The 15065-nt window shown below is 48.6% G+C and overlaps 1 protein-coding gene across 6 annotated transcripts in view; it reads right to left on the bottom strand.

Annotated features, from left to right (window-relative positions):
- The window catches only part of scube1 (signal peptide, CUB domain, EGF-like 1), a 147579-nt gene that overhangs the window by 7465 nt on the left and 125049 nt on the right, over positions 1-15065 (bottom strand). For all 6 annotated transcript variants that reach the window (XM_031898495.1, XM_031898496.1, XM_031898498.1 and 3 more), the window contains 7 exons: positions 4171-4287; positions 3148-3270; positions 1933-2052; positions 1478-1573; positions 995-1111; positions 708-845; positions 54-257 (listed from right to left, as the gene is read on the bottom strand). In XM_031898495.1, coding sequence (XP_031754355.1) covers positions 54-257; positions 708-845; positions 995-1111; positions 1478-1573; positions 1933-2052; positions 3148-3270; positions 4171-4287 — 915 coding nt within the window. The remainder of the gene's footprint in view (positions 1-53; positions 258-707; positions 846-994; positions 1112-1477; positions 1574-1932; positions 2053-3147; positions 3271-4170; positions 4288-15065) is intronic.

Raw genomic sequence — 15065 nt, 5'->3', positions numbered from 1 at the left:
CCCCCCCGGTGCCACCCCACTTACTACCCGTGGATACCAGGAAGTGCCCGTACCGCATTTCCCATCCAGCAGAATCTGCCCGGCGCTGCACGGTTCCTGCACTTCGGAGACCTTGGCTGGTTTCTGGGCCACTTCATATTCCGCCCCAGAGAACTGGATATAAAACTGCTGCTTGTTGATGGACTTTCTCAGGGTTTTGATGGCCGTCTGCAGCTTCTGCTCCATTCTCCTCCGCACACAGTCCGAGTTACAGGAATCTGCCCACAAAATAAATCTCTATCAGGTTACTGGGGTCTTATGGGCCATTCACTGAGTGCAGGGAAGGGGCAAAATGTACTTTTAGAATATTTTAAAGCCAGGTTGGGTTGGTCTTTTTTTTTTTTTTTTAATGTATAATGTAATATGTAATATAATGTACAGTACATAATGCAATATAACTGTAATATAATATAATGTATATAATGTAACTGCCAGCTGATAGTTAATATAATATAATGTATAATATAATATAATGTATATAATGTAACTGCCAGCTGATAGTTAATATAATATAATGTATAATGTAATATAATGTATATAATGTAACTGCCAGTTGATAGTTAATGTAATATAATGTATATAATGTAACTGCCAGCTGATAGTTAATATACTATAATGTATATAATAGCTCAGTTACAGGCAGTTACAAACAGACAACCTGGTCCCACCTGTCACCTCCTCCCTCTTGATCTCCAGCTCAAATTCCGCAGTGATGTGCGAGACTTCTTTGGCGGGGGAATTGCGCCCGCGGCGTTTCTTTTTCGAGGAGTCGCACTTGAGGTTGACAAAGGTGACGTGGCAGTTATCTGATTGGGCGAGAGAGAGACGACAGGGTTGGAACAAAGAACAAGGAGCCAACAAGGATGTTAGGTTCACCTTTACGTTAACTTTTCAATTGGCCTTCATTATTTATTTGTTTTATATATTAATACCAATTCCGTCCTAAACGACTTACCTGTCGGTGACTGCCGCCCAGACTCTCTGATCTTTTCTTTACTTCTGGGCCTCAAATGGCACTTGGCATCTTTTATTTTAAATCGTGCTTTCTGCGTTATGGGCGGGCCCAGGGAATCTGTAACAAATACCCAGAGATACCCGTTTAAAGGGGAAATAATCCATACATAGGCATTTACTGCGATTTTGTTTTTATAACTGTTGTACTTTATTTCCTTCAGATACAATAGTAAAAGACCAGGTAAATGAGGGTTATGCCCACTAGATGGCGCTTTGCTTCATATTGTTTCCAGTAGAACAGGTTTGGGGGGAACTGAAGGCAGAAATGCCCCTCTAGTTTCTCTATAGCAGATTTGCAGCTATTTATAACCAGTAAATGATGATAATTAGTATATGAAATACACGTAGCTATTATAGTCAGGGGCCCAGTTCATAGGTTGCTTTAAAGGGTAAATCTCCCTCGGTACAGGCTGAAGTCTCTTACCTCCACAGGACGACGGAACGGTCGCATTTCGCTTCTGGACAGACTTGCCCTGCTGGACCGGAACCCCGCAGCTCAGCGTGTAACTGCTTTCGGAATCTGAACCCAGAGCACATAATTAGCCCCTGTTCGTTATCTAATTATCCCATTAGCAGATGTTAGTTCTGCATAAAGCTGGCTAAGTAAATCTGATTGGTGGTTGGTTGCTATGGGTTACTGCCCAGGTGCAAATTTGCCCAATGTTTATAAATGACCCCCAGTAACTTTCTATTCTTTCCTTTTTTTTTAACACTGGTGTACAATTACGCTAAATAAGCAGCAGGTGGCGATGTTGCTTCAAATCTATTTTATTAGCAGTGTAGAAACTGCTTATATATATAAAACTGGGAAAAGGGGGGGCCAGTAAAACAGAGAGCTGATTGGTCGCTACAATGTAGGGAAACGTTGGGGTTACAGACCTGGCACAAAGAGAGTGTTGGAGGGGCAGGAGAGGAAGCAGCTATCGATGCCCCCGGCCTTGCTGCAGATCAGCTGAGCTCTGGGGGGCGGCTTGCTGTTAGGGAGGCATTTCACCATCTCTAAAAAACAGAAGAAGGCAAAGACAAGATCCACATAGAATGTAATAGAGCTCGTATTCACTCACACTCACACTCGCACAAACCTCACTGTATCCTCAAGAGGGTTATTATAGCAGTGAGTTGGGGGGACGGGGGGCCCTACTGTAGCAGTGAGTCGGGGGGACGGGGGGCCCTACTGTAGCAGTGAGTCGGGGGGACGGGGGGCCCTACTGTAGCAGTGAGTCGGGGGGACGGGGGGCCCTACTGTAGCAGTGAGTCGGGGGGACGGGGGGCCCTACTGTAGCAGTGAGTCACGGGGGCCCTACTGTAGCAGTGAGTCGGGGGACGGGGGGCCCTACTGTAGCAGTGAGTCGGGGGGACGGGGGGCCCTACTGTAGCAGTGAGTCGGGGGACGGGGGCCCTACTGTAGCAGTGAGTCGGGGGGACGGGGCCCTACTGTAGCAGTGAGTCGGGGGGACGGGGGCCCTACTGTAGCAGTGAGTCGGGGGACCGGGGGGCCCTACTGTAGCAGTGAGTCGGGGGGACGGGGGCCCTACTGTAGCAGTGAGTCGGGGGGCCCTACTGTAGCAGTGAGTCGGGGGACGGGGGCCCTACTGTAGCAGTGAGTCGGGGGGACGGGGGCCCTACTGTAGCAGTGAGTGGGGACGGGGGGCCCTACTGTAGCAGTGAGTCGGGGGGACGGGGGGCCCTACTGTAGCAGTGAGTCGGGGGACGGGGGGGCCCTACTGTAGCAGTGAGTCGGGGGGCCCTACTGTAGCAGTGAGTCGGGGGGACGGGGGCCCTACTGTAGCAGTGAGTCGGGGGGCCCTACTGTAGCAGTGAGTCGGGGGGACGGGGGGCTACTGTAGCAGTGAGTCGGGGACGGACGGGGGCCCTACTGTAGCAGTGAGTCGGGTGGACGGGGGCCCTACTGTAGCAGTGAGTCGGGGGGACGGGGGGCCCTACTGTAGCAGTGAGTCGGGGGGACGGGGGGCCCTACTGTAGCAGTGAGTCGGGGGGACGGGGGGCCCTACTGTAGCAGTGAGTTGGGGGGACGGGGAGCCCTACTGTAGCAGTGAGTCGGGGGGGGGGGAGCCGGGGGTGTGACTTACTTACCAATACAGTCTTTCTTGTTCCAGTGCAATCGCTTCCCCGGGGGGCAGACGCACTCGTAGCTGCCCGGGGTATTTACACACCCGTAGTCACAGCTGCCGTTATTGATGCTGCATTCGTTGATGTCTAAGGGAAGAGGATTTTACCCATGAGCCACAGCAACAAACCCCTGCAGGCTTAAAGGGGAAGTTCATCTTGGGAGTTCACTTTTAGTACGACATATTCATATTCTTTTGCAATTGGTCTTCATTTTTTATTATTTGCCGTTTTTTAGTTATTTCACTTTTCGTTCAGCAGCTATCTGGTTGCTAGGGTCCAAATTACCTTAGTAACCAGGGAGTGGTTTGAATGAGAGACAGGTATTTGAATAGGGGAGGGGCTGAATAGAAAGATAAGGAATAAAAAGTAACAATAACAATAAAACTGGAGCCTCACAGAGCAATAGGTTTTTGGTTGCTAGGGCCCAAGTTACCTTAGCAACCAGGGAGTGGTTTGAATGAGAGACAGGAATATGAATAGGGGAGGGGCTGAATAGAAGGATAAGGAATAAAAAGTAACAATAACAATAAAACTGGAGCCTCACAGAGCAATAGGGTTTGGCTGCCGGGGTCAGTGACCCCCATTTGAAAGCTGCAAAGAGTCAGAAGAAGAAGGGAAATAATTCAAAAACTATAACATATAAATAATGAAGACCAATTGAAACGTTGCCTAGAATTGGCCATTCTATAACCTACTTACAGTTAACCACCCATTTAAGGGGGAAATAAATGGAAATGAATGAGCTCTATAAATAAAAGCCGCATATCCCATCCCAGAACTATAATTATTAAATAATGAAGACCAATTGAAAAGTCGTTTAGAATAGGCCATTCCATGGTATACTAACCCCCTCAATGCTACATAAATACGCAGGGAGAAAGTAGTTACGCAGGTTATATATAGGCATTATGGTTGAACGTGATGGACGTGTGTCTTTTTTCAACCCAACTTACTATGTTACTATGAAAGAAAAAGCGGCGTACAAACCTCCGCAGTGGGTCATGCCGTATAGAGTGTAACCCTTGTGGCACAGGCACTCGTAGCTCCCGGGGTAGTTGATGCAGATGTGGTCGCAGGTCCTTTCGAAAGAACATTCATCTACGTCTGCGGGAAGAAGGGAGATGCACCGGGTTAGAGATTTAGCAAAACTCGAATATTTCTCTTTTTGTCATTTTAAAGGGGAAGTAAACCCTGCTGCACGGCGCGTCTCAACCCAACGTCACTCAGCTGTTGCCGGGCTACAAATCCCAGAGTAATGTAACATATAATGAAGGGTGAGGCATGCTGGGAGCTGTAGTCCAGCAACATCAGGGTTGTATTCTTAAAGCAATATTGCACAATAAAACATTCTCATTGGTCACTGGGTGAGTTTTTATGTATTAAAGGGATAGTTGACCTTTAGTATGTTGTAGAATGGCCTATTCTAAGCAACTTTTCAATTGGTCTTTATTTGTAATGGTTTTTGGATTGTTTCCCTCCTTCTTCCGACTCTTTGCAGCTTTCAAATGGGGGTCACTGACCCCGGCAGCCAAACCCTATTGCTCTGTGAGGCTCCAGTTTTATTGTTATTGTTACTTTTTATTCCTTATCTTTCTATTCAGCCCCTCCCCTATTCATATACCAGCCTCTCATCCAAACCACTGCCTGGTTGCTATGGTAACTTGAACCCTAGCAACCAAATAACTGCTGAAACTCCAAACTGGAGAGCTGCTGAACTGAAAACGAAATACCTAAAAAAAAAAATGATCTAAAAAATGAAGACCAATTGCAAATATCCCTACATCGTACTAAACGTTAACCCAAATCTGAACAACCCACATTTTCATATATGTGCCCCAGCCAATACAGCGCTAGTTAGTTCAACACCAGCTTCCAGGCTGCAATGATGCCCCTTGGTACAGTATTTGGGTACAGTTACCCTTTATGGCACTGTTGCAGAGCCTGCAGTTCAGGCAAAGACCACAGGATGGCAGCAGAGGGCAAAGGATGGCAGGGCTACTGATTCCCACAGATTTCCTACACTTTTATCCTAATTGTCTTTATCGTATTTAACAGAAAGGGACAGGCAGACAGAGAAAGGGACAGACAGATGCAGAAAGGGACAGGCAGACGCAGAAAGGGACAGGCAGACACAGAAAGGGACAGGCAGACACAGAGAGGGACAGGTAGATACAGAAAGGGACAGGCAGACACAGAAAGGGACAGGCAGATACAGAAAGGGACAGGCAGACGCAGAAAGGGACAGGCAGACGCAGAAAGGGACAGGCAGATACAGAAAGGGACAGGTAGATACAGAAAGGGACAGGCAGACACAGAAAGGGACAGGCAGATACAGAAAGGGACAGGCAGATACAGAAAGGGACAGGCAGACACAGAGAGGGACAGGCAGATACAGAAAGGGACAGGCAGACACAGAGAGGGACAGGCAGACACAGAAAGGGACAGGTAGATACAGAAAGGGACAGGTAGATACAGAAAGGGACAGGCAGATACAGAAAGGGACAGGTAGATACAGAAAGGGACAGGCAGATACAGAAAGGGACAGGCAGACACAGAAAGGGACAGGCAGATACAGAAAGGGACAGGCAGAACGAAGGGACAGGCAGACACAGAAAGGGACAGGCAGATACAGAAGGGACAGGCAGACAAGGGACAGGCAGAAGAAAGGGACAGGCAGACAGAGAAAGGGACAGGCAGATACAGAAAGGGACAGGCAGATACAGAAAGGGACAGGCAGACACAGAAAGGGACAGGCAGACACAGAAAGGGACAGGCAGACAGAGAAAGGGACAGGCAGATACAGAAAGGGACAGGCAGATACAGAAAGGGACAGGCAGACACAGAAAGGGACAGGCAGATACAGAAAGGGACAGGCAGACAGAGAAAGGGACAGGCAGATACAGAAAGGGACAGGCAGATACAGAAAGGGACAGGCAGATACAGAAAGGGACAGGCAGATACAGAAAGGGACAGGCAGACACAGAAAGGGACAGGCAGACAGAGAAAGGGACAGGCAGATACAGAAAGGGACAGGCAGATACAGAAAGGGACAGGCAGACACAGAAAGGGACAGGCAGATACAGAAAGGGACAGGCACACACAGAAAGGGACAGGCAGACACAGAAAGGGACAGGCAGATACAGAAAGGGACAGGCAGATACAGAAAGGGACAGGCAGATGCAGAAAGGGACAGGCAGACAGAGAAAGGGACAGGTAGATACAGAAAGGGACAGGCAGATACAGAAAGGGACAGGCAGATACAGAAAGGAACAGGCAGATAAAGAAAGGGACAGGCAGACAGAGAAAGGGACAGGCAGATACAGAAAGGAACAGGCAGATACAGAAAGGGACAGGCAGATACAGAAAGGGACAGGTAGATAAAGAAAGGGACAGGCAGATACAGAAAGGGACAGGCAGATACAGAAAGGGACAGGCAGATACAGAAAGGGACAGGCAGATACAGAAAGGAACAGGCAGATAAAGAAAGGGACAGGCAGACAGAGAAAGGGACAGGCAGATACAGAAAGGAACAGGCAGATACAGAAAGGGACAGGCAGATACAGAAAGGGACAGGCAGATACAGAAAGGAACAGGCAGATAAAGAAAGGGACAGGTAGATAAGAAAGGACAGGCAGATACAGAAGGAACAGGCAGATAAGAAAGGGACAGGTAGATAAAGAAAGGGACAGGCAGATACAGAAAGGGACAGGCAGATACAGAAAGGGACAGGTAGATACAGAAAGGGACAGGCAGATACAGAAAGGAACAGGCAGATAAAGAAAGGGACAGGTAGATAAAGAAAGGGACAGGCAGATACAGAAAGGGACAGGCAGATACAGAAAGGGACAGGTAGATAAAGAAAGGGACAGGCAGATACAGAAAGGGACAGGCAGATACAGAAAGGGACAGGCAGATACAGAAAGGGACAGGCAGATACAGAAAGGAACAGGCAGATAAAGAAAGGGACAGGTAGATAAAGAAAGGGACAGGCAGATACAGAAAGGGACAGGCAGATACAGAAAGGGACAGGCAGATACAGAAAGGGACAGGCAGATACAGAAAGGGACAGGCAGATACAGAAAGGAACAGGCAGATAAAGAAAGGGACAGGTAGATAAAGAAAGGGACAGGCAGATAAAGAAAGGGACAGGTAGATAAAGAAAGGGACAGGCAGATACAGAAAGGGACAGGCAGATACAGAAAGGAACAGGCAGATAAAGAAAGGGACAGGTAGATAAAGAAAGGGACAGGCAGATACAGAAAGGGACAGGCAGATACAGAAAGGGACAGGTAGATAAAGAAAGGGACAGGCAGATACAGAAAGGACAGGCAGATACAGAAAGGGACAGGCAGATACAGAAAGGGACAGGCAGATACAGAAAGGAACAGGCAGATAAAGAAAGGGACAGGTAGATAAAGAAAGGGACAGGCAGATACAGAAAGGGACAGGCAGATACAGAAAGGGACAGGCAGATACAGAAAGGGACAGGCAGATACAGAAAGGGACAGGCAGATACAGAAAGGGACAGGCAGATACAGAAAGGGACAGGCAGATACAGAAAGGGACAGGCAGATACAGAAAGGAACAGGCAGATACAGAAAGGAACAGGCAGATAAAGAAAGGGACAGGTAGATACAGAAAGGAACAGGCAGATACAGAAAGGAACAGGCAGATAAAGAAAGGGACAGGCAGACAGAGAAAGGGACAGGCAGATACAGAAAGGGACAGGCAGACACAGAAAGGGACAGGCAGATACAGAAAGGGACAGGCAGACACAGAAAGGGACAGGCAGATACAGAAAGGGACAGGCAGATACAGAAAGGGACAGGCAGACACAGAAAGGGACAGGCAGATACAGAAAGGGACAGGCAGATACAGAAAGGGACAGGCAGACACAGAAAGGGACAGGCAGATACAGAAAGGGACAGGCAGATACAGAAAGGAACAGGCAGATAAAGAAAGGGACAGGCAGACAGAGAAAGGGACAGGCAGATACAGAAAGGAACAGGCAGATACAGAAAGGGACAGGCAGATACAGAAAGGGACAGGCAGATAAAGAAAGGGACAGGCAGATACAGAAAGGAACAGGCAGATACAGAAAGGGACAGGCAGATACAGAAAGGGACAGGCAGATAAAGAAAGGGACAGGTAGATACAGAAAGGAACAGGCAGACACAGAAAGGGACAGGCAGACACAGAAAGGGACAGGCAGATACAGAAAGGACAGGCAGACACAGAAGGGACAGGCAGATACAGAAAGGGACAGGCAGACACAGAAAGGGACAGGCAGATACAGAAAGGGACAGGCAGATAAAGAAAGGGACAGGCAGACAGAGAAAGGGACAGGCAGATACAGAAAGGAACAGGCAGATACAGAAAGGGACAGGCAGACACAGAAAGGGACAGGCAGATACAGAAAGGGACAGGCAGACACAGAAAGGGACAGGCAGACACAGAAAGGGACAGGCAGATACAGAAAGGGACAGGCAGATACAGAAAGGGACAGGCAGATACAGAAAGGGACAGGCAGATACAGAAAGGGACAGGCAGATACAGAAAGGGACAGGCAGATACAGAAAGGGACAGGCAGATACAGAAAGGGACAGGCAGATACAGAAAGGGACAGGCAGATACAGAAAGGAACAGGCAGATAAAGAAAGGGACAGGTAGATACAGAAAGGAACAGGCAGATACAGAAAGGAACAGGCAGACACAGAAAGGGACAGGCAGACACAGAAAGGGACAGGCAGATACAGAAAGGGACAGGCAGATACAGAAAGAGACAGGCACACACAGAAAGGGACAGGCAGATACAGGAAAGGGACAGGCAGATACAGAAAGGGACAGGCAGATACAGAAAGGGACAGGCAGATAAAGAAAGGGACAGGCAGATACAGAAAGGGACAGGCAGATACAGAAAGGGACAGGCAGATACAGAAAGGGACAGGCAGATACAGAAAGGGACAGGCAGACACAGAAAGGGACAGGCAGACACAGAAAGGGACAGGCAGACAGAGAAAGGGACAGGCAGATACAGAAAGGGACAGGCAGATACAGAAAGGGACAGGCAGACACAGAAAGGGACAGGCAGATACAGAAAGGGACAGGCACACACAGAAAGGACAGGCAGACACAGAAAGGGACAGGCAGATACAGAAAGGGACAGGCAGATACAGAAAGGGACAGGGCAGATGCAGAAAGGGACAGGCAGACAGAAGAAAGGGACAGGTAGATACAGAAAGGGACAGGCAGATACAGAAAGGGACAGGCAGATACAGAAAGGAACAGGCAGATAAAGAAAGGGACAGGCAGACAGAGAAAGGGACAGGCAGATACAGAAAGGAACAGGCAGATACAGAAAGGGACAGGCAGATACAGAAAGGGACAGGCAGATACAGAAAGGAACAGGCAGATACAGAAAGGGACAGGCAGATACAGAATGGAACAGGCAGATACAGAAAGGGGCAGGCAGATACAGAAAGGGACAGGCAGATACAGAAAGGAACAGGCAGATACAGAAAGGAACAGGTAGATAAAGAAAGGGACAGGCAGATACAGAAAGGGACAGGCAGATACAGAAAGGGACAGGCAGATACAGAATGGAACAGGCAGATACAGAAAGGGGCAGGCAGATACAGAAAGGGACAGGCAGATACAGAAAGGAACAGGCAGATACAGAAAGGAACAGGCAGATAAAGAAAGGGGCAGGCAGATACAGAAAGGGACAGGCAGATACAGAAAGGAACAGGCAGATACAGAAAGGAACAGGCAGATAAAGAAAGGAACAGGCAGATACAGAAAGGAACAGGCAGATACAGAAAGGAACAGGCAGATAAAGAAAGGAACAGGCAGACAGAGAAAGGGACAGGCAGATACAGAAAGGGACAGGCAGACACAGAAAGGGACAGGCAGATACAGAAAGGGACAGGCAGACACAGAAAGGGACAGGCAGATACAGAAAGGGACAGGCAGATACAGAAAGGGACAGGCAGACACAGAAAGGGACAGGCAGATACAGAAAGGGACAGGCAGATACAGAAAGGGACAGGCAGATACAGAAAGGGACAGGCAGATACAGAAAGGGACAGGCAGATACAGAAAGGAACAGGCAGATAAAGAAAGGGACAGGCAGACAGAGAAAGGGACAGGCAGATACAGAAAGGAAACAGGCAGATACAGAAAGGGACAGGCAGATACAGAAAGGGACAGGCAGATAAAGAAAGGGACAGGCAGATACAGAAAGGAACAGGCAGATTACAGAAAGGGACAGGCAGATACAGAAAGGGGACAGGCAGATAAAGAAAGGGACAGGAGATACAGAAAGGAACAGGCAGACACAGAAAGGGACAGGCAGACACAGAAAGGGACAGGGCAGATACAGAAAGGACAGGCAGATACAGAAAGGGACAGGCAGATACAGAAAGGAACAGGCAGATACAGAAAGGAACAGGCAGATAAAGAAAGGAACAGGCAGATACAGAAAGGAACAGGCAGATACAGAAAGGAACAGGCAGATAAAGAAAGGGACAGGCAGACAGAGAAAGGGACAGGCAGATACAGAAAGGGACAGGCAGACACAGAAAGGACAGGCAGATAAGAAAGGGACAGCAGACACAGAAAGGGACAGGCAATACAGAAAGGGACAGGCAGATACAGAAAGGGACAGGCAGACACAAAAGATACAGAAAGGGACAGGCAGATACAGAAAGGGACAGGCAGATACAGAAGGACAGGCAGATACAGAAGGACAGGATAAGGGACAGGCAGATACAGAAAGGGGACAGGCAGATACAGAAAGGGAACAGGCAGATAAAGAAAGGGACAGGCAGACAGAGAAGGGACAGGCAGATACAGAAAGGAACAGGCAGATACAGAAAGGGACAGGCAGATACAGAAAGGGACAGGCAGATAAAGAAAGGGACAGGCAGATACAGAAAGGAACAGGCAGATACAGAAAGGGACAGGCAGATACAGAAAGGGACAGGCAGATAAAGAAAGGGACAGGTAGATACAGAAAGGAACAGGCAGACACAGAAAGGGACAGGCAGACACAGAAAGGGACAGGCAGATACAGAAAGGGACAGGCAGATACAGAAAGGAACAGGCAGATAAAGAAAGGGACAGGCAGACAGAGAAAGGGACAGGCAGATACAGAAAGGAACAGGCAGATACAGAAAGGGACAGGCAGATACAGAAAGGGACAGGCAGATAAAGAAAGGGACAGGCAGATACAGAAAGGAACAGGCAGATACAGAAAGGGACAGGCAGATACAGAAAGGGGACAGGCAGATAAAGAAAAACGGGGACAGGTAGATACAGAAAGGAACAGGCAGACACAGAAAGGGACAGGCAGACACAGAAAGGGACAGGCAGATACAGAAAGGGACAGGCAGACACAGAAAGGGACAGGCAGACACAGAAAGGGACAGGCAGACACAGAAAGGGACAGGCAGATACAGAAAGGGACAGGCAGATAAAGAAAGGGACAGGCAGACAGAGAAAGGGACAGGCAGACACAGAAAGGGACAGGCAGATACAGAAAGGAACAGGCAGATACAGAAAGGGACAGGCAGATACAGAAAGGAACAGGCAGATAAAGAAAGGGACAGGTAGATAAAGAAAGGGACAGGCAGATACAGAAAGGGACAGGCAGATACAGAAAGGGACAGGCAGATACAGAAAGGGACAGGCAGACAGAGAAAGGGACAGGCAGATAAAGCCGCACAAGGGACAGGCAGACAGAGAAAGGGACAGGCAGATACAGAAAGGGACAGGCAGATACAGAATGCTGACAAACAGGCAGATACAGAAAGGGACAGGCAGATACAGAAAGGAACAGGCAGATAAAGAAAGGGACAGGTAGATAAAGAAAGGGACAGGCAGATACAGAAAGGGACAGGCAGATACAGAACAGGACAGGCAGATACAGAAAGGGACAGGCAGGACAGAGAAAGGGACAGGCACTGATAAAACCAGACAAAGGGACAGGCAGACAGAGAAGAGGGACAGGCAGATACAGAAAGGGACAGGCAGATACAGAAAGGTATCCAGGCAGATACAGAAAGGAACAGGCAGATAAAGAAAGGGACAGGTAGATAAAGAAAGGGCAGGCAGATCACAGAAAGGGACAGGCAGATACAGAAAGGGCGACAGGCAGATACAGAAAGGGACAGGCAGATACAGAAAGGGACAGGCAGATACAGAAAGGCGACACAGGCAGATACAGAAAGGGACAGGCAGATACAGAAAGGGACAGGCAGATACAGAAAGGAACAGGCAGATACAGAAAGGAACAGGCAGATAAAGAAAGGGACCAGGTAGATACAGAAAGGAACAGGCAGATACAGAAAGGGACAGGCAGATACAGAAACAAAGGACAGGTAGATACAGAAAGGGACAGGCAGATACAGAAAGGGACAGGGCGCAGATACAACCGAAAGGGACAGGCAGATACAGAAAGGGACAGGCAGATACAGAAAGGGACAGGCAGATACAGAAAGGGACAGGCAGATACAGAAAGGAACAGGCAGATACAGAAAGGAACAGGCAGATAAAGAAAGGGACAGGTAGATACAGAAAGGAACAGGCAGATGCAGAAAGGGACAGGCAGATGCAGAAAGGGACAGGCAGACAGAGAAAGGACAGTGTAGATACAGAAAGGGACAGGCAGATACAGAAAGGGACAGGCAGATACAGAAAGGAACAGGCAGATAAAGAAAGGGACAGGCAGACAGAGAAAGGGACAGGCAGATACAGAAAGAGAACAGGCAGATACAGAAAGGGACAGGCAGATACAGAAAGGACAGGCAGATACAGAAAGGAACAGGCAGATAAAGAAAGGGACTAGGTAGATAAAGAAAGGGACAGGCAGATTACAGAAAGGGGACAGGCAGATACAGAAGGGACAGGCAGATACAGAAAGGGGGACAGGCAGATTACAGAAAGGGACAGGCAGATACAGAAAGGACAGGCAGATACAGAAAGGGAACAGGCAGATACAGAAAGGGAACAGGCAGATAAAGAAAGGGACAGGCAGACAGAGAAAGGGACAGGCAGATACAGAAAGGGACAGGCAGACACAGAAAGGGACAGGCAGATACAGAAAGGGACAGGCAGACACAGAAAGGGACAGGCAGATACAGAAAGGGACAGGCAGATACAGAAAGGGACAGGCAGACACAGAAAGGGACAGGCAGATACAGAAAGGGACAGGCAGATACAGAAAGGGACAGGCACACACAGAAAGGGACAGGCAGATACAGAAAGGGACAGGCAGATACAGAAAGGAACAGGCAGATAAAGAAAGGGACAGGCAGACAGGAAAGGGACAGGCAGATACAGAAAGGAACAGGCAGAATACAGAAAGGGACAGGCAGATACAGAAAGGGACAGGCAGATAAAGAAAGGGACAGGCAGATACAGAAAGGGACAGGCAGATACAGAAAGGGACAGGCAGATACAGAAAGGGACAGGCAGATAAAGAAAGGGACAGGTAGATACAGAAAGGAACAGGCAGACACAGAAAGGGACAGGCAGACACAGAAAGGGACAGGCAGATACAGAAAGGGACAGGCAGACACAGAAAGGGACAGGCAGACACAGAAAGGGACAGGCAGACACAGAAAGGGACAGGCAGATACAGAAAGGGACAGGCAGATAAAGAAAGGGACAGGCAGACAGAGAAAGGGACAGGCAGATACAGAAAGGAACAGGCAGATACAGAAAGGGACAGGCAGATACAGAAAGGAACAGGCAGATAAAGAAAGGGACAGGTAGATAAAGAAAGGGACAGGGCAGATACAGAAGGGACAGGCAGATACGAAAGGGACAGGCAGATACAGAAAGGGACAGGCAGATACAGAAAGGGACAGGCAGATACAGAAAGGGACAGGCAGATACAGAAAGGGACAGGCAGATACAGAAAGGGGACAGGGGCAGATACAGAAAGGGACAGGCAGATACAGAAGGGACAGCAGATACAGAAAGGAACAGGCAGATACAGAAGGGACAGGCAGATACAGAAAGGGACAGGCAGATACAGAAAGGAACAGGCAGATAAAGAAAGGGACAGGTAGATACAGAAAGGAACAGGCAGACACAGAAAGGGACAGGCAGACACAGAAAGGACAGGCAGATACAGAAAGAGACAGGCACACACAGAAAGGGACAGGCAGATACAGAAAGGGACAGGCAGATACAGAAAGGAACAGGCAGATAAAGAAAGGGACAGGCAGATACAGAAAGGGACAGGCAGATACAGAAAGGAACAGGCAGATACAGAAAGGGACAGGCAGATACAGAAAGGGACAGGCAGATAAAGAAAGGGACAGGCAGATACAGAAAGGAACAGGCAGACACAGAAAGGGACAGGCAGACACAGAAAGGGACAGGCAGATACAGAAAGAGACAGGCACACACAGAAAGGACAGGCAGATACAGAAAGGGACAGGCAGATACAGAAAGGAACAGGCAGATAAAGAAAGGGACAGGCAGATACAGAAAGGGACAGGCAGATACAGAAAGGAACAGGCAGATACAGAAAGGGACAGGCAGATACAGAAAGGGACAGGCAGATAAAGAAAGGGACAGGCAGATACAGAAGGGACAGGCAGATACAGAAAGGAACAGGCAGATACAGAAAGGGACAGGCAGATACAGAAAGGGACAGGCAGATACAGAAAGGAACAGGCAGATACAGAAAGGGACAGGCAGATACAGAAAGGGACAGGCAGATAAAGAAAGGGACAGGCAGATACAGAAAGGAACAGGCAGATACAGAAAGGGACAGGCAGATACAGAAAGGGACAGGCAGATAAAGAAAGGGACAGGTAGATACAGAAAGGAACAGCAGACACAGAAAGGACAGGCAGCACAGAAAGGGA

The sequence above is a fragment of the Xenopus tropicalis genome, chromosome 3 (assembly GCF_000004195.4).
Source record: "Xenopus tropicalis strain Nigerian chromosome 3, UCB_Xtro_10.0, whole genome shotgun sequence".
Taxonomy (NCBI): domain Eukaryota; kingdom Metazoa; phylum Chordata; class Amphibia; order Anura; family Pipidae; genus Xenopus; species Xenopus tropicalis.
The sequence above is the reverse complement of the archived record's forward strand: the minus strand, read 5'-3'. Positions and strand labels throughout refer to the sequence as shown.